The sequence below is a fragment of the Lepisosteus platostomus genome, chromosome 7 (assembly GCF_059453375.1).
Source record: "Lepisosteus platostomus isolate fLepPlt1 chromosome 7, fLepPlt1.hap1, whole genome shotgun sequence".
Lineage (NCBI taxonomy): Eukaryota > Metazoa > Chordata > Actinopteri > Semionotiformes > Lepisosteidae > Lepisosteus > Lepisosteus platostomus.
This window is the reverse complement of record NC_142617.1, coordinates 54,602,047-54,627,862: the sequence shown is the minus strand read 5'-3', so window position 1 is coordinate 54,627,862 and position 25,816 is coordinate 54,602,047. Positions and strand designations below refer to the sequence as shown.

The window sequence follows — 25,816 nt, the reverse complement described above, 5'->3', positions numbered from 1 at the left end:
CAATTACAAAGTAACAAAGAGCAAATTCAAATCCAGGCAGTTTGAAAAGCTTGCTTCTGCAGTTGTAGAATGCACGCGTTTACAACCACTAGAAAAGACCCATGGAACTCAGGCAGCCTCAAGGAACACACTTCCCCATGGCCTCTTTAAAATCAATTACACACTTCATGCATAAGACAGAATTCTAATATATAAATATCAAACAACTGTCATGTTTTTTAAAAAAATGCTCTGACATTAAAGACTTCCATTATACCTAAAGCTTATTTGGCATTCACAAACTATCCCATTTTTTTTCACTAAATGGGTATCATCCGGATTACCATTTATTCTTTTGCTAATACTTTTCACCTGGAATGTAGTTTGTGTTACACATTTTAATAACACAAAGTCTTAAATTGTTTGTTTTTTTTCCTATAAAACACTGCAGTATATACAACATAAAACAATCAGTAACATAAACAGTAGAAAAAACTCCTCTTTGTTTCCCATATTTGCACTTTAGCTTTTCACAAATAAAGATCCAAGGGAGAAAGTACTTTGTGGTTTAAATTGTCTCGTTTCATAGTATTACTTATCATCCTAGATGCAGGTTGAAATCCTTAATGAACAGAATTGCTCAAGAGATTGCTGCTTACCCAAGTTACTGTAGGTGGCGCTGCAGGTGCTAGAAGCTGGAGAGTCACTGCATTCCTCCTCCCGCTCCTCCAGGCTGCCTGTGCCCTCGCTCACAGAGGCTGGTGTGGCAGCGCTCACTTGTTCATCTCTCTGAGGGAACTCAGACTTGGCAGGGAGAGAGGCAGCAGCAGGAACGCCACTCTCATTCTTCTCGCCTGGCACCTGGCTGAAAAACACAACATACACTGCAAGGTGATGCTCTGCCACCGAGTTCTGTCTGCTGTCCTAGTTTTAATAGAAGCTTATGAGGAAAATACCACAGTAATTATTATACCTTCTGAAGAGATAGGTGTTGGCACCATCGTATACAGTGTTTGAGTGTTAATGAAGTTATTAAATATAAAATTACCTACAAACACACTTACTTGAAGATTATCTTTTATATACAGAACCTCAGAAGAAACATATCACTCTATGAATCTTTACAGAAAGTACGTTTATAGAAAAATGAAGACTGTTGTTTTTGGAAATTGACTAACTGGTTTTGGCATCATTGTGATTAAGCATTTGTGACCATGGAAAAGATCAATTAAACTTTTTTTTAAATAAAATGAAAAAAAAAACATTTTGTACTGAACTGCACAGTGAACTCATTGAGAACCTTCAGAATCATATGCACACACAGAACTGATGATTTGCTGTACGAGTTTTTAAGAGATAAAGGGTCAGCACTGTTAAAACAAAGGATACGACTAAAAAGTGAGCTTATTTGAAAAAGATGTGTTGGCAATTCTCCTAGCTAACATGTGAAGGCAAGCAAATCTTAGAAGCTTTAAAGGATTAAAATGGCAAACGCATGGCAATCTCTCCTTAATATACTGTAGATAAATCTGTTTTTCTCTGATCTGTACGAAGAAATTAGTAATAAGAAATTATAATTCATATTCAAGCATTACGGAGAATTTGCAAGAACAATTGAGTAGTGTTTCTAATAAAGATTTATTCATTCATTGTCTAACCACTTCAAAACAGGGTCACGGGGGGCCTATCCCTGCAAACAATGGCCGCAAGGCAGGATACACCCCGTGTTGGTGGGCACACACAGACAGACATGCTCACACTCACACCAGGAATCGTCTTCCCAGAAGTCAAATAACCTACCCGTATGCCTTTGCACTGTCAGAGGAAACCGGAGCACCCGGAGGAAACCACATAAGCACGCACGTGGGGAGAACATGCTGTACAAACTCCATGCTGAAAGCGCCTCATGTTCAAAAATGAACCCGGGATCCACCACTACAAGGCAATCACTGTGCCACCGTCCCCCATCCTCTAATGAACCTTTTTTCTTCTTAATTTGATGAAGGTGGACAAAATGTATCTTTAAAAGCTATAAACTAAAGCTTGAAAAAACTGAAAGACTAAAGGTGAAAAGACTAAAGTTAGGTAACTATATGAAGGTACACTGCCTATATGCCAAAAATATTTCATCATCACAACTTTCGAACATGCTATTTCGTGAACCTCAGAATGTACTGACAAATTCACGCAGACTGCCTCTTTCCCAATTGGGTGTTGGATGTTTATATATATTATGAAATCCCTTTGGAAACATCAACTTGCTACAACACGATCCATCAGAGCTGTACTAGTTGTGTCTGGAAAAATAAGTAAACGAAGAAAAAAAAATCAAAATAAAACTATTATAAATTAATGAAAATTAAGCATTTTTTCCAATTCAGAAAATGGATTTAAAGAAAACGTTTGTGTAAGTTTAAAATTAATATTTTCATTAAAAAAGAAATTGATTTATTCAATCATCTGTAGTGTTGATGCTTCAATTCCCATGAGCTAGCTATGTGTTTCTGCATCACCAATACCCAGTAATAAGACAATTATCTGGAAATGACACCTAGTGGCCTTTGGTACTTCAGCAGCATGCATACACTATGGCATTCTCTTTGTGTTGGAAGAAAAGTTTATCTGTATTAAAATTGAATTATTAAACAACAGATGGCTCACTTAATATTAGACAATTCAGGATAGTAAATTGACTATCAATGCATTACTGTTCCCTTATTTACAGTAATTGTGTTTATCTCATTTTAATTAAATACGCAGTCTGTACAGTAATTCATTTGACTTACTAATTTACTTATGTCTTATGTTTTCAGAAAAAAGCCTAGCCATGCCTTTATACATACTACAAATAGAGCACGCATCCTAACAGCAATGACTTAACACATTATTATTGTCATATCAGCTGAACATACACATAATAATTGAAGAAATATATACTGAGGGACAACTGGAACAAAAATATATTTTAGAGTAACCAGCAAATTACAAGTTAAAGGCCTCTGAAATAATCAGAAAAGTAATTTCAGCTGCTCTACTGCTGCTTATCCTCTGAATACTTTTATATTTGTATTTAGATTTTGACAAGACATATCAAAGAATCTGGCATCATAAAGAGTATGAAGAAGGAAACAAATGTTGCAAAATTGTATAAAAGCATTTGGGTGACACAGTATATCTTGAAACATTTCCTCTGTCCATCTAACAGGATTGATTTGCATTCTTCTTTAGAATGCAATGCTATTAGTCTTTAGAATGCAAGCTGAGAAGGTGAACCTTCCATCATTTAGGATTACTTCCAAGAGCTTTGAGTGAAGATAGTTTTAATAATTACCTGGAGGGATTATTTTTTGGTAATGAAACCTGGAAGCTAATAAATACAATTTTAGATGTTTGCTTAGTTTTTCTTTTCTTAAAATCATTTCACCAATTGTTTCCATTACTAACTTAGAAACTTATATTTTCCCTACTAACAGAAGATTTCCCAAATCAGGTTTGATGTAATTTAGGATCTACAAACCAAAATGTAGGAAGAATAAATCACTCACATTTCAAACAACAAATTACCTTCATTGAATGTGATGTGGTACATGTTAAAATACATTATTTTCAAATCAGAAGATCTTATATTGCTATTAACAGCTACAATTCACAATCTTTGAAAAACGCTTTCTCATAGAAAGTAGTCGGTAACATGTCCGTGCAATTGGGGCATTGGTTGAAATATAGGTTGTGAATGGGGATGCAAGTACTCCCCTGCAGCTACATTCTTAACAAATGTGAACAAAGCATATGGAACTGCTTATAGAACAATTTACACACAGAGTAAAGAGACACAATTGCCATACATGAGTAATACTAACCAAGGAATGCAATCTAAGCTGATCACCAAAGTCAAGAATTTAACAACACAAAGTGATAATAGTTCAGCTATTACTTCACCTTAGATAACTAACAATATGGGCCTGCGTTACTTTAATATTCATCAGTATCAAATACCTGTGAATTCAAATCCATACAGGGGTATGAAATGGAAAAAATGCCCAATGAAAAACAGAGTAGGAACATTTTGTTTTTATATTAATAATCACAATAAGAACGAGAAAGACACTGTCAAAAACAAATAGGTAAGTTTAGCCTCAAGACTTTTCTGAGCTTTATGATTTCATTTCAGTATCCGGATCCAACTTGTTGAAGCAGCCCGAAGAACTTCAGCAGAGTTTTTAAAAGCAACAGGGCTGTGTAAACACAGCAGTTAAAAAAAGCCAACTCCCATTTAAACCAATGAGAGAGACCAAGACCATATGTGAAAATTTGAAAAGAAAGCAGAGTACAATTCCAGCTTACCCACTGTACTGGCTCACGCAGTTCCCCATGAAAGACGCTTTCAGAAATTATTTCTTTATTCCATTAAGCATGTTTGGAAAAGAGAAACTGCTGTCAGGCCCATCCTGCAAATCTACGAGCGAGGGCTGTCCCAGCCCTTCTGGTGGGTGCAGCAATCTAGAGATTGCTCACCTGCCTGACGTATACCTGACTTGAAGAGCCAGCCAATGACAGCATTCATCTCTGGGGAGAGGCACTTAACTCTTCCTCTACTGGATCAAATTGATGTCCAAAAAGACACTATTTCTGAAAATCCCACCTTTGCTATTTGAATTTTTTAAATTAAGCTTTATGAATAATACTAAAATAATGTCTTAATTTATGGAGAAAACTTGAGAGGAAGTTTAATGTATAGGAAATAAATGCTAATGGCTGAGAGATATACTTGGGACTGGGGAGGGAGTGCAGAGTTTGGGGAAGGGGTGTTTATTAACAACTGAAGGACTGGGAAAGAGGAAGCAAGGCGCATTTGATGGTGTTAACTGATGAAGAACTAATTGCAGTAGGTACAGTAGCTCTAGCTAGAAATGAGGCATAGCACGTTACTTTTGACTAGTTGCCAGAGTTGATGGGCCAAGGGAAAGGGTTAAATTCTAGTCATAGAGGGTTCAGGGAATTAACAAAAGTAAAACCACACATCTATCTGAAACAGCATGTTTATTGCAGAATCTTACATCAGGCTGGAAAAAGAAGAAGGGCATTAATGCTTGACGCCTCCTCCCATCATGAAAGAAATCTGCTCTGTAAAACCTTAGACCATGTTTGCTACAGAATGCATTTAGCAGGATGGTTTGTTTCAGCATGGCCCACTGACAAGACTGGCCAAGAACCTGACTAAACTTGTCTGTTATCCCCAATTATTTCCTTCAACAGCATCCCAAAAAGCTCAGTTTTCAGTACCCCTTGATACGCAAAGAAGAAATTTTTACACCCTAAACTGAGGTCTAGATTCTAATACAGGCAGTACAACTAAACCTGTCTGCAATAATAAAGCCTTGCAGACATGCAACGATGTAACTATTATATACTATGCATTAATGCTAACAGAAAAATAGTCATGAGGCTGTGGTTCTGAGAGTAGGGACATTTTTAAATAAATGTTGATTACACAATTTGTACGAGGAAGCAACATGGTACACTGATCAGCCTTATTCTGTACCACTGGAGCCCTTTCATGAGTGATGATTAACATAGAAAGCCACTGACTCATGTCTCTTACTGTCCCCATTGGATTGACAACACATTTGCCAGTACAGAGCTTAGAGGTGACAGAGAATAAACATAATAAAGCAAGAGACTCATTAAATGACTTCTGTGCTTCAACCCTTGCTGAAGGTTACCGCATTAAGTAATGTTTACATTAACGGCTTTGTAAACTTTTTCTCATATCCCTTTTCGCATCACACACCAATTTAGTGGTATAAAATGCACACTGCTACTACACGGTTTCTATCAGCTGCTGTGGTAATTAAAGGCTACATGTAAATGAAAGATTCCTATTACTTGCTTTAAACTCAGCTCCTAAATATAATTATAATAATAATAATTGCTTACAATTATATAGCGTTATTCTGGGCACTCCACTCAAAGCGCTTTACAGGTAATGGAGATTCCCCTCCACCACCACCAATGTGCAGCCCCCACCTGGATGATGTGACGGCAGCCATAGTGTGCCAGAATGCTCCCCACACAAGCTAATGTGCTCTGAAAACCTGTTAAGTCTTACATACTATGACAATTAAATGAACAGCATCACATAAAATGCCATACCTTTACCTTGACTACATTTATATAATGGTTTCAAGTTGTTCTGTGATTAATATCAATGAACCCTGAAATAATTACTTTACGTCTACTGCATATCATTCTTCATCCTCTTTTCAAAATACATTTGGAATGACTATTTTTATTTTATTGATGCCCCTCACTGTGTTTTTAAAGATAAACACTGTAAGCTACACTAGGGAAGAAAGCTGCATTATGCATTTAAATTTTCTGAAACAAAAATAATTAAGAAAAAGAACAGCTTACTGGATAATAAGTTAAAATGCAACATCCTAATAAAAGCATGTCCATGATGAAATGTGAAAGTGGGTGTTACTTTCATCCGGCTGCTTTTGGCAATTCATGACATTATGTTTAAAGGTGGTGGCCTTTAGCTCTGAGAACAGTGTGCTTAATAACAAATGAAGCACGATTCCCTGGATAGACACTGCATTGTAGCACACACGCTGTGCTTCTGGTGAGCGGTCTAAAGTTATTAGAGCTACGTCTCAGTAGGGATGTGTTTCTGTGCAGTAGACCACTTCAGAATTTGCCTTTTGCATCAACCTGACACTCAGGGCTTCCTCAGCAGGAGGCCTTGAATGTCAATATGTTTCCTTGAGTCAATTAGAGGAGAATGCCAACAAGTGCCAGCTCTGCAGAACCGAGAAACTGCCAAGCTGCCGAGAGCTGTGACATGGCAGGGCAGGAATCAAGGACAGTGCATTAAGTCACCTTTGTTTCAAAACTTTTGATAACGCGTCCTCACCGAGAAATCTCAGATATCTGAATTTTTTTTAAAAGTTTGTTCTTAAAGTCATTTTGTTAGCACAATATCTCTGAAACTTTATCAAAGAGCAACTGTAACATAATGATTTCTCAACAAAACTGTAAATATGGAATCTGTAAGCTTGGAATAATGGTTAAAAACATTAATTACAATGTAATATTTATTATATTCATCAAACAGCTCCTTAGATTAGTTTCTCATTTACAGAAGACTGGATGTTTCCATAACTTGCAATTGAACCTTTGCCAATATTTCAAGCTGTGAAAATCCAAGTTCACATTTAGTTTTTATTCTTAGGCATTTATACATTGACATTTTAATATTTTCATCTAATAGCTTTGTTAGTATAATATAATGCAAACACCTTCATACTATGGCTTTGGTTAGCTCTTATCAGAGTCAGGATGCTTCCTGGTACAGTGCTTAGTCCACTGTTCATTATTTAAGAATTCATTCTGTATTTAATTTTTGAAAGCTGAAACAGCAGCTAATATTACATCAAAAATCAACCTTCAATGTACAATTTCAGTTAATTGACTGTATATCAATTTTGTAAATAACAATTAGTATACTAATAAAAAGCTAAAAACAGACTGTATCCCCATCTTCACAAATATAACAAAACATAAATCGAAGAAAACAATAACAGACAGGAATTTTGTAAATACCGACATAACTGTAGAAATGAAGTTGTTCACTAAATTGTTCTACAACTGCCCAGATTGGAATTAAGACTTAAATTAAAGGTATAAACTAATAAAGCATATAATTTGGATCAATTAGAGGTTTACTCACCTGACTGTCTTCTGGGGCAGTGAAGATCCTACAGCTTGTTCTCTTTTATGCTCTGGCCTCTCCAGGGACTTGAAAATCTTATTGTCCTTGTTCTCTTCTTCACATATCTGAACAGGCTCACCTTCAGTTGCAGGACTCATTTCAGGTTTGTATGTGAAGATGATGGTGGGCTTCTGATTAGGATCATCTGTTTTGGCCTCAGCAAACCAGTGCTGACGCTGGACTGGGGGTGGGGGTAGCATGTGAATGACTGTACCATCCAGACCTACTAACTTGCCCTTTTCCTTCTCACGTTCGGGCTTCTCCCTTTGCTGCTCATCCTCATCCTTCCTCCGGCGGAAAAAACTCTTGAATGAGATCCAACGTTTTGGTTTAGCGCTCTCAGCTGCTGTCCGCCTGCCTTCCCCTGCCTGGGCAGATTCTGCCTCATTTGGCCGTGAAGAGCTATTGTTTGTTGGTTTGGACCAGTTACCAAAATGCCTCTGAAGCAGGTTGCTGGCATGATATGGAGAGGAGGTGGATCTAGGTGGGGGGAAGGGGGCGTTTTCAGACTTGGGGCTTGCAGAGGGGACAGCTGTGCTATTTTGGGATTTTGGAAGCTGTCTTGTAGGTGTGTCTTTTCTAGGTTTGGGCAGGCATCCCTCTGCTGGAGAAAACAGTGATTTCGGCCTTGAGGGAGCTTCCTTAGTGGCATCAGGTGGGATGGAGTAAAGCTCCTCAGCACTACAGGTTTTGTTCTGCACTGTGGGTGACTCTGGTGGAGATTGTGGTGGTTGAATAGAAGCTACAATCTGTGACAGAACAGTGCTGGCTTTCTCACGATGGGCAGTGCCAGGTCCTGATGACATCTGGGGTTCACTGTTACCGTCTTTTCTAGGTATAGTTTCACCACTCACCTTCCGATTGTGTCCAGGAGTGGCCACTGTGATGCTGGTTTTGGCTTGGGAGCCTCCCTGAGTGGTGACTGCAGTTATAGAAGCAATAGCATTTGTTGTACTATTGGAAATTGTAGTGGATCCTGCATTAACTTCCAGGATCTTCTGTGCAACACTGCCAACTTTCCTTTCTTCCCCAACAGCTTTCTCTTTAACTACTTTTCCATTAAGAGGAGTTTCTGTAGGAGAGGATGGGATATTCTCTGAGGACCCAATCTCCTCATAAGTGTGACTAGTTACTCGAGACTCTAAACCTGGTTTTGATTGTGACTGTTCTCCACTTAGGCCTAAAAAGCTCTTGTAAACAGCCAGGTTGTCATAAGCACTAGGATTAATAACAATGGGCACTTTAACAGCATTTTTAGAGCTTCGAGCATAGGTAGGCTCATCACGAATAATAATGGGAAACGGGGGCATACCAGCATTGTTGTAACTGTTGAACTTGATCTCTGACAGGTTTGGTGACTTAACAGGCACTGTGCGGGAGGAAGAGGATAGACCTGTTGTAGGGGAGGTAGGTGCAGATTTGTGGCTACAGTGCCTGTAGGGAACAGCGGGACCTGCAGCACACCCTCCCACCAGCTCTACCTTGGGGATCTTTTGACGAGGGCTTGTGCTGGAGGTCCAAACCTCTTGGTACCGGATGGCACTTGATTTCTTACGGGAGGTGTTGAGTGCGGTGGAAGTCAAAATAGTTGTTGGAGAGGCAGGAGATTTTGGCGACAGAGGCTGACCTAAGGGAGAGCTTGGGGTCGAAGGGGGAGTTGAGGAGACTGATGACCTTTTCATTTTGGAAACGGCATCTTGATTTTGACTCTCTGTGCTGGCCATAGAGGCAGAAACATCAACCACTGTATAGGGCTTACACATGGCTGGCTTTTCAAGGCTCACCACTCGATAGGGTTTGGCCTGCTCTTCCCCAGGACTAAAGCTGATTGTGACTGGCTGTCCTGGAAGGGCTTGGGGAAGGGAAGGACTTTTTAAGGCTACACCATCCTTCTGACCAGCATCTTGCTCCTCAAGCCGGATGGCTAGAATCGCTTTGTGGGTTTCTGAGGCTTTAGGGGACTTTGCTGCTCTAGGAACCTGTTCTTTTTCACTCACACTCTCGAAGTCTGGCTCTCTAGATGCTGCAGAGGAGGGCAAACCATTAGGTAGATGGCAAGGGGCACTGCTACCACTACTGGAAGTGGTTCCTGAATCTTCTGGTAGTGAAGAAGATGATTCAGGGGAGGTGGTAGACTCAGAGTTGGAGAAGAAGCAGCTGCCTTGCAGGTCACTCTGGGCATAAGGGCCCAGTATGTGACCACCATTGGAATCCTCTGAGGGGTAGCCATTGAGAATTTCATCATAACTGTCATCGTAATCCACAGCACATAACCTCTGCAGGGATCGATTGCGAAGTGGAACCGTATTCCACTTCTTACCAACAGCAAATGGCACAGGTGAGAGGGTAGAGGCCCGGAAATTAGCAAAACGAGGCTGCCCTCGCATGCGGATCTCCATCGCCAGAAGCTCCTCATCACTTTCATCCCAGCTCTCATGCTCACCCTCTTCTTCCTCCTCGCTCTCTTCTTCATCCTCCTCACCATCACTGGAGAAATCCGGGTAACAGAAACGCCCACCTTCGGAGCTGATAACTTCTGTGCTGCCACTGAGAGAAACATGCTTCTGAGATGCTCCTGTTCCACTGCCCATAGCCAAACAGCTGGAGGCAGGCAAACCTCGTTCCAAGGAGCGCTTGTAGCAACTACTGATACGGCCTAGGAAAAGGTCTTTAGAGCTGGAGCCAGAGCTGGATCCGGGGCCTGAGCCCAAACCAGCAATTTCCTTCAGCACCTCTGTCAGGCCATTGTTGTTGTTACCACTGGGTGCCCGGGAACTCCGTAGACCATATCCTTCTATCTCTTCTCCGCTTTCCTCCCCCTCATTGTTGTTGACACCACCAGGCCTCTTTCGGTTCATCCCGTTGCGGTTCCACACCGCAAAAGCAGAGGTTTTACCCAGTTCACCAGAGTCTGCTTGTCCATGGTTGCCCTCTGAATCAATGGTGGCTGAACAGGACAACATCATGGTTGGCTTGACAGCAATAGTAGGTTTCTTGGCAACAGGTGGGCGGAAATGTCCTGAGCGCACAGGTGCACTGCCCCGCTGATAGTTGTTGCTAAGGTTGGCGTTGGGCTTCCCTCCAGAAGTGCTCTGGTTTTGTTGTTGTTCTTGAGGCCCTTTCTTCAAGACCCCCTCAGTCAGGCGGTGCAGGCTTTTGGGTTTAAAGCAGTTCTTGCACTCGCCTGGTTTCCACACGTGTTCTGTGAATGTGTTGCAGGCAGACATGATTCCGATCCTTGTCGGTGACCTTCAGTCCCGGTGGATCAGTGGACAGGGACTCCTTCCATGGGCTCCCTGGCTTTCAAACTGTTTCTTTTAAAACACCTTTTCCTGCGTTTTCCACTTGCAAGGCTTCAGCCGCTCTAGTTTATGGATTCTGAAATATATAATAAAAAATACATTTGGGCATTATGGACCAGCTGAACACCTGCTATTGAACCATGGGTTTAAAAAAAAAATGTGTTAACTTACAAAACAATCAGTGACATCATTAACCTGACTTAATAAGCAGGATTACATTCTTTCACCATTTTACATGCAAGTCCTTTTCTTTCCCAAATTTCAAGTGTAAGAAGATTTGGAAAACAACAAAGGCACTACCGTTGGTATTATACATAACAACATTAATTCAGCTCTGTGGCACAATATAATCGAGGAAAATGAAAGGCTATATGCTGCAAGATGTATACAAAGAAAGCAATTGTTTACTTGTTTCCCTACAAAACAGTTAATTTATTTTGAATGTTCACATGAACCACATAAGTACAGACACACTATATGGAAAAAAACAAATAACAGTTCTTAACCGGGTAAGTATTGTTTTAGGCTTTGTCAACAAAAGCAATGCAAACCACATTTACAGTACATGAATATAGACTGTATCCTTAATTAACTCTTATCAAACAAGAAATGTTACCAAGCATTTTAGTTTTTTTATTTCAACCAGGTCAAAAAACGCATTACCAGCAGACATCCACTAGGTGACTCTACTGCAGCAGCTTTACTGGACTATTTTAATCAAACCTTTTCTGCTGACTGGCATTATGTGGAGTTAAGTACTATGCAGAGCACACCTCATTTTCATTCATATTCAGCAGTGTTTGAGCCTTATGCTAAAAGGTAAAAAATTCCAAGAACTAACCAGTTATTTTTAGACTATTTTTGGACTGCTACTGTGATCATCATTACTGGTTGTAATCAGTTGGGCTTGTAACTCTTAGCTTGTGATTAATGGACTGACAAATTCACACACCATGTCTTTCAACTCAGGTTGCTGTGAGGCAGAAATCATTTAATAAGAAAAAAAGGAAATCAGCAGGGGAACAAATGCTTCAGTCATATGAAGGAGACAAAACCATTATACTCTGAAGGTCTTCCAGCAGAAATTTTTCTTTTAATCACAGCCTCACAGTCCATATGACCTGTTTCACAAAGAAAAATACATTTGAACTATTTTTTTTTTCTGCTGTTAATTTTATATTCTAGAGTGCTTCAGTAAAATGTCACAAACACTATCAACTTCACAAATAATTATTAGGCTTGTAAGTATAAGTACAAGGCACTAGCTATTTAACAATTTGATTTGAAACAGTGAATAATATTAAAAGAAACAGGCAGGCTTTGAAGCATTTTAAACTGTAATGTTTTAGGTACTCCTGTGAATTTTTATTTCCATATCATCCTTCATATCATTAAAAATGTTTCCTAGTATGTTCTGTGTGCTTGTTAAAAACTCTGTTGATATCTATCTTTAACTCTTAAACCTTAGAATCGCTAAAATCAAACCACAGACCAAGAGAATTGTTTTCAGAATATACTCCACAGGCTGTCAGTTATAACTCACTGTGAGTCTGTAGCTATCAATATGTGAAAATGAACTCATATTTTTGTATTTTGCATCTTTTGAGTATGCCGAGGTACAAAATAGAAAACATCTGAGCAACCAAATCCATCAGCTACAAAAACTTTCTAGAAGACTTAAGAGGTTTGAAGGCAGGGCATCTGACATCAAAGAATATCTGGAGTACAGCCTTATGCAGTGAACTCTAATTGCAGATGACATTCTGCATAACTGCAAATGAGCAAATATTTTAAATCGTCATGACAATAAATGTTCTCTAACAAATTCTGCATTTAACTTGCTACATCGGTTCCTTTTTTGATTCAGTAACCTTCACATTATTAAAGTGTTGATATTACTGTTGTGTGTGCAAAACTCCTTCCAAAACTAATGTTTCCTCAGAAAACAGTGCTCTCCTTTAATGATGTTTGAAGGCAGAATGTTTAAAAACAACAACCTCAATGTCAGTGTGGTTTCATGGTTTTGGCAAGTGCTATGTACAGTACTTCACTCTCACTTGGCCAGATTACATGCATTGGCTGGACTGTGCAGCTAAGGATTCCATCTTCAGCTCCATTATTAAATGATGGTGGATACAACCTGCTCTCTTGATTCTCAAGAAAGTCAAACTTCATATGCTATCTAAAAATTAGATTCAGCAGTATATTTATTAAAATAATTAAGAAATTACATTAAACTGTGTTTATAGTGCTGTATATTCTTAGTAATTCTTAGTAAAACCTGTCAGATCCTGGTACCTGTACAATTTTGAAAATTCATTTTTTTCTGCATGCATGTTTGGAAGTGGATGAATTTGAGAAAACGATTACTGACAAACATAATAATGTCTTCACAATGTAAATAACATTTTTTACATTGTTTTGGGACTTCTTTCATCCTGTGATGAAAATTTCATTTTGGTAGAAAATAGTGAATACACTTAGAATGGGAGCCAGTGGAACATTTCCTCACAGAAAAAAGTGTGTGCACATTTTGACATATTTTATGTCTTACATAACACAAATACATGATCCCCACTGAACATTGTGGAAAAATTAATGCTTTTTCTGGACTAAGTTAAGGATTAAGGTTTATAATATCTGACCTGTGGAACCTTGTCCTTAAAAGTCTACTATTAGACCCAGTCCACAGCATACTAGCTGTTGTGGTATAGTTATGGGGCTCTGTTACAATGCAAGACCAGTTCATTTAGAGCTGAAGGGTGATGGACTTTGGAACTCCTCAATTTTGATGAAAAATGCTACATAAATGTAAACTCTTCCTTAAATGAGTGCTGCGGGTCTTCAACTACAGTATTGATATTAATTCATCTGTTGCATTACCATGAGGCATTTTTAGCAAGTTTGATAAAAGCTGTATGCACTCATTTGTTCACTGACAACGGTAGGAACAGCAAGTACCATTAAACGGAAACAGTTAGGAAAGGGTAGGAGAGGCTTTTTTCAAAGCTGTCAAAAGCACAGACGGAATAAAAATGGATTATGATAAGCAGCACAGTAGTCTTTTTCTAACTAAAAGTGGATCATCATGATGATACAATGTATTGTAATATAATATACTGTTGCTCAAACAGAAACGTATAACTCACAGACTTAAAATAACTTATATTTAAGTTCTCTGTGCTCCTGTGATATAATTAGACTAATTCCTTTTGAAAAAAATTGGCATTACTGGCAATTGTTTTATACCAGCTCAATGGTTCTCTTGTATTTCTGTCTGTAATGTAAATATTAAGCTGTAATAAAGAGGAAATTAGTCTTTGCTTTAGTCATGCAGAAACCATTGTAAGGCGCCTACAATTAAGGTGCAGAGTTTACAGAAAGAATGTGTCATATCAAACAATGCAATGCTATAGACAGGGAGGAGGGGTTCTACTTCACAATGTCATTGGGGTCAAATCCTGTTTCAGGGCTACTTCACCAACACCCTTAGTTTCCATCTAGGCACAACAGTGAGTGAATAACAAACTACGGTTATACTGCGCTTTGAGCTAATCACAGAAAATGTATCTTTTATTTCTGAGGAAAAGGAAACAAAGACAGATCAGCAGGATTGTCTCTCAGGAAAACCTAGGTTTTCTTTAATTTTCCTTTCAGCCTGCATTTCTTCTTTATAATAAGACAACAATTCTTAACCTCTCCACTAAGCACACTGATTTGAAAAGTTTACAATATTGATGATCATTTTAAATTCAAAACATTTAGCTCATTAATTTCACAGACACCATTATTCCCAGTACATGGTCATGAACTTTTTAATACCCTTAAAATAGATCAAGTCTTTGTTTCATGACATTTAGCCAAGCATCTTTCAAGCATTCATTGTTAATGCATTAATATAGCTGATTGTGATTTTCATCAAAGTCTGTTCTTGGTGAAAACATAACCCTGCACCTGACATGCTGTCACTTCCATTGTCATCATCACAGAGCTACGACCCTCAACCTCACAACATCTGCTTACTTTTATGTTCACAATAGCACTGACAGTGTCTTTTGAAAACATTTGCTAGAAAATATAAACACAGCTTCAGACTCACTAAAACAATATATACTGTTGTACATACATCATTTCTGTCACACTGACACAAATGGTCAAATAACTATCACAAGTTTTGTTGGCAAAAGAAACTCATCTTTATAACACTTGAAACAAGGAAATTCCGTCCATTCTCCAGCTATACAATAATCTATTTTACGACCTGGCATGGAATTAATGACTGTTCTCAGGGTCTGTGGCCTACTTTAAATGTGGCCTACTCTGGAAGGAATTGAGATTTTGTTTACACAGACCTTTCTGGGACACCAAAATGGGAAAACTGCCATTTTCACAGTTTTCATAGATGCTTTAATACAGTGCCTGAAAACAGGAGACAGCTTGAAAGAAGTCACGGCCAGAAAGAGTCAGTTAGTAGGCTACTAGAATGTTATCCAACTAAATGGACATCAAAGTACATTAAGTATTTGCACTTAACAATATTTTCATTTCATTAATAAGCAGGAATATATAGAGGGTACACAAACAAATATAATACAAATACCATACAGAAAAATACATTCTAATACAATTATAAACAGAAAAGAAGGATCCCTTTTTATTTATAAATAATGCAATTGTGATTTCCACTGTATCAAATGTATCCACTTTCATATCCAAGTGGTCAACTGCGGATACCGTCACAAAGTATAAAGTAGGCTTTCAAGTCTTTATGGAAGATTCACACATATAGTATAAGCATCATTTCTGACCCAAGCTGATACAGCCGTTCTGATGGAACCTCACAGTGGAGCCTTTGAAACTTTATGTACTAGATTTGACTAAAAGCACACTTAAAATATCCGTCTAGCTGTTCTTATTATAATTAATTTTAAATGGGTTTGTTTTTGCATACATATTGTTTTTATTTCTTATAAAAGTACTCTGGGATGCCTAGGTTTGAGGTGTGCTCCATTAGAATAAAGTTTTATCATATTATTTCCTCAGTAACCCCTGTGAATCAATCGTTCACACTCCATTTCACTTTTTCACCACTTCTAACAATATTCATAGTAATTTCCTCCAGCAATCTCTAGACTTACAACTTGCCTTTAATCTTAACACAGAGATGAAGTGAATCCTCACAACTTCATATTTTATTCAGAACAGAGGACTCAAGATGAGCAGTGAGCTCATCTGATTGGCACAGCTGAAAGACAATATGTTATCTGTGGATCTTGAATAAACGAGTTTATCAGAGATGACTATCAGGGTACAACTGTAATGACTAATTATGAACAGTAAGAGCCATGCACTGCTTTAACACTTGTGCTACTGGAAGAAGAGTGCACATCAGTGTGAAGTGATTACATTCACTCTGCATTAAGTTATAATGAACTTATTCCAAGCCTGAACATGACTAAATAAAATTGTTTAAAATTTCTACATTTAATTTAGGACTACGCAAAACTGAGCTGCATAATGAGAATCTCACAAGAAACAGGAGTTGCGCAACAAATAGCATAGATAACATACTTAAATGTCCTAGTAAAATTTTACAAACAATTCAACCACATTTTTTCTCTAAATGATATTAATTACAAAGACCAATATCTGAAATTTCGGACTCTGGCTATGCAACAGTCTGATACGTCAATGAAGATGAAAGGATCTTCCTCAAACGTATATATAGAAATTATTGCTACCAGCAGTACTGGAACTCTCTGGCATGGTGGCAGGTTGGCACAGTGGTTAGCATTGCTGCCTAACAGTGCTGGACCCTGGGTTCAATTACGGCCCCAGTGTGCTACCTGCGTGAGGTTTTTATGTTCTTCCCATGTGTGCGTGGGTTTCCTCTGGGTGCTCTGGTTTCTTCCCAGAGTCCAAAAACATTCTGGCAGGTTAATTGACTTCTGGGAAATATATCCTTGGTGGGAGTGTGTGGGTGTCTGTGACTGTGTGTGTGGCCTGTGATGGACTGGCATCTTGTTCAGGGTATATCCTGGCTTGCGCCCATTGGGCAAGATCTGGCTCCTCCGCGAACCAGAATTGGAATATTTGTAATTGAGTAAAGGTTTTTTTTTCGGAAAAAAAATAAAATGATTTGTTTTGGGCTATGTACGCACTATTTATGAAAATGAGGGATTTCAGAGCTCTGAATTGGAAAACATCTGCTGTGCTGCTAATCTTTAATGATAATTCAATTTCATTCCTCCATTGTTATTTGAGGTGATGCATTTGGATAGTTAATTTCCCTGAAGAGATAAAACCCAACTATCACAATATGCTTGTGCCTGATCAAATCCTCAGTATTTGAATAAATGGTGCTTTGCTCTTAGATAAAAAGAGAAAAATAAAAGTATGAAAAACTATGATAACAGGATTATTTCTAGTTTTACACAGAAAGACAAAGATTTTAATTGAAAGTGTACTGCACACAGTGCCAATTTAGGTGAATTTATGGGAGCAGTTCAAACAGCCACCTAACCAACAATATAGCACAACTGTATCCAGCAAACAAATAGAGACAATCTGCAACCACAGACTGATCGAGGAAAAAAAAAGCTGCTTAGTTAAATATGCTCACATTTACATCTAGATAATGTTTGAAATTTGTTACAACTTGTGAGATAGTCACATGCCTCCAAAAAGCCAAAGCCAGTTATTAAAAAGTTTTTTTATTTTATTCTGATTAGTCCAGAGGCAAGGTAAAGTTTCGAACATTACAAATTTATTTAATGTTTGACTGCAAGGGAAATTCAGAGTGGACCTCTGTTTTGTTTCTACTCATCGGGGTGTTTATTACTTTGTCAGAGTATTTATAATATCTGTTTAATACAGAATAGACTCACCAGAAGGCATGAAAGCAGCAAAATGAAAAATAAAATAACAAATAAGTAAAAAATAACATTCAGTAAAATTAAAAGAATATGGAATGATAAAATGCTGTATAGAAATGTTTAATGTATTAAATGTATTCAACATTTTAGTTTTTTTAACAATAAAGGAATTAACAACATGCCACAAGCTAAGAAAAGAAAGTAATATTTCAAATAATATTAGTAAGCAAGATAGAAGTCTTTTAGGTATTAGAAGAGTTTTAGATAAATCTCCAGATTCAGATGTTATTCTACTAATTGTAGGCAAAGAAAAAAGACATGTTATGTATACCTGTTGGCAAATCTATTTCAAGAGTCACTACAGATTAATAAGTTTTACACTGCCTGATATGGAAATGATAATGAGAACTAAATTAGAGAATCAGCTGTATGGCAATAGGATTCTAGGTGACAGTGAATATGGATTTAGAAAAGGTAAATCACTATAACTAGTTCAAGTAGGTAGCTGCGTCAGCATGCACAGGCTGCAAAGGAACAAGTAAAGGTTTATTCCATGCTGAAAAGAGAAGAAAAGAGACAACGTTGTCTTCTTCAGGTGTGAAAAGTAATTGGTATGCTGCCAATTACAACAGCTAATAAAGCATGATTATCACCATAACTGGTTAAGCTTGTTTAACTTTGAGCATGCAGCAGTCATAATGAATACACTCAGAGCATATTCATATTTAGATTCCCAGTAAGGGGCGCTCACCCTGTGGTCTGTGTGGGTTCCTAATGCCCCAGTACAGTGACAGGAACCAGGAACACTGTAAAAAGGCACCGTCCTTCGGATGAGACGTAAAACCAAGGTCCTGACTGTGTGGTCATTAAAAATCCCAGGACATTCCTCGAAAAGAGTAGGGGTGTTACCCCAGTGTAACATTCCTATTGGCCTTTACCAATCATGGCCAATAATCCCTATCTATGAACTGGCTTCATCACTCTGTTTTCCTCATTGATAGCTGGTGTATGGGGAGTCCTCATTACCTGTAAAGTCAGTTGAATGGAGTGACCAGAAAAGTGCTATATAAGTGTATACTATAACAACAACAACAACAACAACAACAACAATAATAATAATAATAATAATAATAATAATATTTTTTTATTTAGAAACCACAAAGAAAATCCAAAATGATTCACCCAGAATCCAAGAGTAAGACTCTATTATTATTATTGTATGCTGTATTATTAAAATGTCAGTGACTACTTTCTAAAAAATATATTTTAGGGGACACATGGATCATAAATGAAAGTGAATTTAAAATTAAAATGAAGAGCCATATCTTTGCAGTTTGTCAAAGCCAATACTCTGTTTCTTTTAAGACACTGGATCTATTAGTATTAGCAGGAACATGTCCTAGAGGGGCTGAAAGGTAATAGATGACATAATATTAATATTTTCTTCTAAACATGTCTGAAATGTTATATTAAGGCATCCACACTATCAAGTAATCATTATGTTGTCATACCAGTGTATATATTAGTATTACAGCATATCAAGATGTTCAGTCGTTTCCTATTCCAATACTACACAATTTAATTTTGAGGGAGTAAAACTAAAATTTGAGTATTGAAATTAAAAGCTTCCAAATACTAGAACGGAATCTATTTAAATTTAAATTAAAATCAGAAAACCTTACACTCACAACTCAGAAAAAATACAACTCAGAGAAGAGTAAAGCACTAGGAACAACTGGCTTTCCCCGAAGAATGAATCAGCAGACCTAATTATCATAAGCCAATTATTACTGCTAATATTATAGGTCCTTTCATCTTGTTCCATGCTGAAGTCTTCGGCTCACAGCAGCTAACCTTGGCAAATGGGTCAGATTCACCCACGCTGACTTTAAAGCCATGGAGTGCTGAGAGGAACAATGCAGTGTGTGTGAGTGACTTCCGCCAACTCTTTCTCTCCCAGCACACTCCCAGCTGCTGGTGTGCTCAGCGAAGAGATGATGGCAGATAAGGGCTTTCATCACATCACTGTGTTGTGCACTGACATGTGCTTATACTGGGTTCATCTGCTGTCATACTTTAATGATTGAATAGGTTGGGCTTGAAGAAGAAGTTGATGATGAAGACTGGTTGTAACAGAAGTGATTTTCCCTGACAGTGTCATTGCATCCTTAGGATTAAATATGCAAGCAGGTTGAAAGCAAGCAATAATCAAACTTCTGCTTTGAAAAGGGATGACTTTCCTGATGTAGCTAATATTCCACTAATCCTTTTAATAAATAATATGTGAAGAGCTCTATCACATTGCAATTCACAACTGGCAACCCATAAAAGCTAAGCAGGTGTGAGCCTGGCCAGTACTTGGAGGGAAGACCACCTAAGGAAAGGTTTTGAAAGAGCTGTTAGTGGGGTCTGTGCAGATTTTAATACCCTCGTATAGTGATGGGGACACTATACTGTAGAAGAAAGGCACCATCGTAAAACCAAGGTCCTGACTTTCTGTGGTCATTAAAAATCCCAGGGCGTTTCTCAAAAAGAGTAGGGTTGTTATGCCAGTGTCCTGTCCAAATTGTTCCCTGGCCTTTACCAAACAGTCTCCTAAAAATGGAAGTGAGTGGAGTGTCCAGAAAAACACTACAGTACACACTGTTAGTGTAAGGAATTATTAATCATTATTACACAGTATATAACTGGGGTAGAATATTTCTGAAATCTCTCATTTTTTAAGCAAAATATGTATTCTCTTAACGTCAACAATTAAGCTGACTTTTCTATTTTCCAATTATGCACATAAGCATCATTATTGAAGGTCCAAAATTAAATCACTGAATGTCAGTAGTGATTCAAGACTGACGATATCATAAATAAACAGTGCAGGGGGAAAATGAGTATATCTGTGTTGTGCGTGTGTGGCTGGGAGGGATAGTTTGGTTTTTGGATTGGCAGGGATTTCAGTATTTCAATTTTTCATATTAAAAATTAAGACATTACCACATGCAGTCAAATGCTGTTTGCGTATAGTTTCCCAGCAAAGTGCAACATGAATTAACTTCATGCTTCTTTGAAGTGTTCTGTTTAGCTCAAACCATGCCCAAATTCCATTAGATGTCCATCATTTCTCCTACTAAAACTAGTCTGTGGAGAGACACAATAGTAGGGCTTGGTTTGTTCACTCAATCGCGTCTGTGTGGGCGCACTCTGGTTTGTGGGTAGACCGTGAACTGAGACAGAGTAATACCATAGCAGTGGAAAGTCTCAACAAGAACACTACATTTGGAAAACAGTTGGTGTTTCAAGGCACAGTCACAAAGCCTGGTTGGTGTAAGGCATGATTTAATTGACATTCTCTCATACAAGGACTAAGATAAATCTATCCCAATGTAAAATAAACAAGGGGTGTTTATAATTGTTGTAATTATACTAAATGAATACCAGAAATTAGCATATTCTGTCTTTATTACATATTATATTCCTAGAATACAGACTGAAACAATATGAATTGTAAACGCATGTAAAACTACATAGATAAGACTGAATATCTGTGGAATCCATCTTCATTATTATTTGATTTTAGAATTTTAGAATAAAACATACAGAAAAAGTACACTTCATATTTACTCACAATAAGTGAGATTTTATTACAGTTGAATTTAATACTCCAAACAATATTCCATGTAGCAAGACAACCACTTCCCCCCTTATCTTTTCTCTATTATACATTTTGTGCTGATGCCTTAGCATTATATTTCTCAACTGAATACTGCAAAATCATTCAATGTCTGAGAGAAATTCATCAATTTCTGAGAGACCAATTATTTTTAACACATCTAAATCAACATAAAAGATTACATGAAATGAAGAAATGCTGAACTAATTGACTGTTGAGGACAGGAATATGGGCTATATGTACTGTATGTTTGTTTATCCTGCCAGTTACACAGAGCTGGCAAAATGCGAGTTGTATTAATGTTTGTGGTAACATACAGTACACTTATGATTTGTGTGAACAAGATCAGCATTACTGCTCTGAGGGGTGGCAGCCCATTCTTGGCACAGAATCTTTCCACCAGAAAGTTTGCAAGAATTACTTTATCGTACATAATACATTGGAATCAGGTCAAGTGAATTCCCAGGCCATATTAGAACATGATGTCCTCACATATATTCTACAGGTCAGTACAAACCTGTAAATCCATTGTGGATTTGCATGCATTAAATAGAATTTAACATGGAAATCATGTGGTTAAAAGTAAATTGCCATTGCCTTAATGTAACTTTATCTGATACGTATTTTACTTCATTTAACTGCATTTCAATTAATTTTTGTCGATTATAGTAAAAAGTAGTTATTTTAGTCATCGGCTTGAAATACAAACCATCAGCATTTTTCCAGTTGTGTAACCATTTGCCAACGTACCTCAAACGCATGTCCCGGTTAGTTAAGTCAAACAATAACAAAAGTGGAAAAAGTACACTTGATAGTACTTCATACAATTAATCCACAGTGGTATCTTAATCATAAAAGAAACTATAAACTCGATTCAGTAACAGTACAATATTGCTTTCCAAGAGGCTGTTGATCCAAAAGCAGGTTTTATTTACAGAAAAGTAATACATCATAACAGACAAGTCATTAACTTGGGTATATAACTGTTTGGAATCTGTAGTCACTCTAACCCAACTGACGTACAAAACTAGAAATGTTTACTCCTTTAAAGACACACTACCTGGCTGGTGGGAGTGTACTGTCTAGGCTTGACTGACTCTTATAGTTGATCTAATAGGCTGTAAATTAAAAAGAGTTCAAGTGAAGATCAAGCTGCCTTCTATTTTCACACTACAGAATTGATCAAAAGTATATGACCTGTCACTGCCTTCACTGCAGTTTTTAGAGCTGTTAAAATATAGCTCTACATAAAAATCAATAAGAAGAGAAAAAAGTGTGACAAAGTATGATAATAAAAACATTGAATTCTTGATCTAGAAATTATTGTGTACAGCTGGGTGGAATGGTGTTTTCATGTTGTGTTTCTACAAAGGTCATAAGAGAAAGGTAAGTTAAAGTAAAAAGACGTCTTGACTGTTATAGTCAAGAGCAATCACATGGTGAGTTACAAAAACATCAATATGCACTTGTGCAATGGTTTAAAGACATAATTGAGAGTTGACTTGAGTACAGTTCTGGAGTTGCAAGTCTTAAATTCCTAGCATAATCAACGTCTGATCCTTGTCAGGGTGCTCAATTACCAGACACGCACGATCAAGAAAATCTTATAAAGGTGCATATTTCCGTCAGCCATTGTGTGAAATTACACCTTTATGAAAAGGGTTAAAGAAAGAACCCTCTTGTTTACTGATTACAAACTGTTCTTCCAAGAACAGTACTAAAACGTTTTCATAGTCTGTGCTCCACAAATGCTTGTCATGTTTCTAGAGTAAAATGAAAAGCAACATTGCAAGATTTCCATCCCACAGCCCATAGAATCCCAATCTGCTTTATAATTAAAGTCTTTCCTACAGCTCTGTACAAACCTTGTTAAACCAGAGAGAGCAAAACCATTCTAAGTCTAATGCATCAGTTCATTGGTTTCATTATGTTAACGGCTGCTGTTACACTGTTACTTTAGCCATGAAGATGAATGCAAATTTATGGCGACTCAATTGACAAGACTGCAATCCTCTGAACTGCAGTTTAGTGTCATTCATTTTTAATATCTTGCAAATACTCATTAGGTTCCAGGGTACACTCTGACATAAATAAATCCCCTTTATCAAAATTCCAATTCCTTTTATGGCAAAAGTCTTGAATACTTTTATCCTCGCTATGTGTGCCCTTAATGTTCATATTTTAATGAATAAAATAAGGCTACATATAACTGTTCTCTCATCAAAATACACTATCATTCTTCAGCTCCAATCTGGTTTATTAAGATGGAAAACTCTTGGAAACCAACTGTTTAACATATATTCACCAAAATCAAAAGCTACTAATAAAAGTCTCTTATGAAAGGAGCATCCTGTTCTCTTAGTTACCGCAACAGCTGCCAGAACTACTAGAAACCTGCAGAACCTTGCAGTGCAATTGAGGCCTTCTTAATTAATGTAATTTGTGGTATTGGATTTTTGTCAAACAGGTTTTTCCTCTTGTATTAAATACATTCAGAGTTTCTCTTGCTCTATATGGTTCAACTGAAATGTGCCTTGCTAATTAAACTGCTCCTGAAAAGATCTGTCAGTGCCAATTACCAAGAAGCGTACGGGGGAGCAAGCTGAAGTTACACCATGCCTTTGTGCTTTTTTGTTAAATATTAATGTGCCACACTGATGACATTTCTTCTCACCCGGCTTCAAAAGTCTTTTTTGCAAACTTTGTCAATTCTTAGAAAGGTAGCATGATAAAAAAAAACAAGACGTTACAGAATCACACAGAAAATCTATTCTGGAAATTGTATAATCAAAACATGGGAAATAGTACACAGCAGGAATAACAGTAGGAAATGATTAAGCTCTCATTTAAATGTGATGCACTGTATACATTTTATGAAGGACATATAAATGCAACATACCATTCACAACAATTTATATGTTTTGATGTTCAGCCTTCATTAATTTGAAAAACTGCCTTTCTTTTTCATCATATAAAACAAATCTTAAGCTGTTTGAATCTGATTATGTTGTTGAATGCTGAAATGTTAAATTACTGAAAGAGGTGGCACTTCCACATTTCATATCTTATAATTCTTAAAGAAGGCAGGGGACATTTTCCTGCATGCCTTTCTTAAGCTTTGATTCCAACAAGTAAGAATAATATGACAGTTAGATGTTTGTCTTTGGTTCAGTGGACAATTATGCTTTTAATGTAACAATACTGCAGCAGATAAGTACATTTCTAATGCCAAAGACTTCTACAGTTTTATTACTTATTATAAATGATTCCTCTGAACAGCAAATGCACAATAAAACACATGGGAAGCACTGCCTCGGTGTATGTCCTGATCTAACTTGGACAAGCTGATAAAGCCGTGAGTGGCATTTCATTACAGGAGATGAGGAAATGCTCCAGTTATGCCAAATTAGCAAAGCTCTTATCTAAGCAACACAAAACCACAAATCAAGGCAAACTAGGAAATTGCTATCCAATGAGACCCAAGAGTGCAAAAGAAACTCCAGTGAAGGTAGTGATGCCCCAGTGCCCGGACATCATAAAACAAGAAGCTTCTTCAGAGGATCTGAACTACTACTGATTTAATTTGTTCATCTTTGATTAAATGTTTAAATGTCCTGCTAAAGAGAAGTACTGTATGATAAATGTAGCTGGAATAAAAAAAAATCAGGGAAGGAAGTGAATGCAAACAGGTGGGCTTTTCAGGAAGCAATATGAAACAGGATGAGCAACATTTTGATAACTTTTATTAATTATTTTAGCCATAGCCTTGCACCAGAAGCATTTAGATTTTGTTTCGCAAAACACCCATAGTCCAACTAACTCTATCAGAACCTTTTACAGAAACAATATTAGGTTGTCCTTAAATTTGCCTTGTTTCTAACATAAAATCCCACATAATCTTTCAATTGTGTTTGACAGAGTCCTTGAACATGGATGTGCACAAAAACAATGCAGTTCACCACACATTAGAGTTATATTACATTACAACATTTTAAATGTTGCATCTGTCTACATGGAACTCATTTTCTTCATCCACCTACATTAACTGTAGGTGGTTGGTAGAATGTCTTAACAAAAATCAAAGCAGCCATTTTAATGAAAGAAGGGTCACACAGGAAAGCCACAGTCAGCAACATGAAAAAAAAATGTTACACGTCAAAGCTCTGACTTCCTTCCAAGGCTGATAATTATATAGTAACATCTACTGCACAGCTCTTGTCAT

The 25,816-nt window shown here is 37.4% G+C and overlaps 1 protein-coding gene across 2 annotated transcripts in view; it reads right to left on the bottom strand.

Moving 5' to 3' along the window:
• Window positions 1–25,816, bottom strand: part of peak1 (pseudopodium-enriched atypical kinase 1) — a 124,499-nt gene that overhangs the window by 16,679 nt on the left and 82,004 nt on the right. For both annotated transcript variants that reach the window (XM_088641282.1, XM_088641281.1), the window contains 2 exons: window positions 7,712–11,131; window positions 639–844 (listed from right to left, as the gene is read on the bottom strand). In XM_088641282.1, coding sequence (XP_088497408.1) covers window positions 639–844; window positions 7,712–10,980 — 3,475 coding nt within the window. In that variant the 5' untranslated portion in view covers window positions 10,981–11,131. The remainder of the gene's footprint in view (window positions 1–638; window positions 845–7,711; window positions 11,132–25,816) is intronic.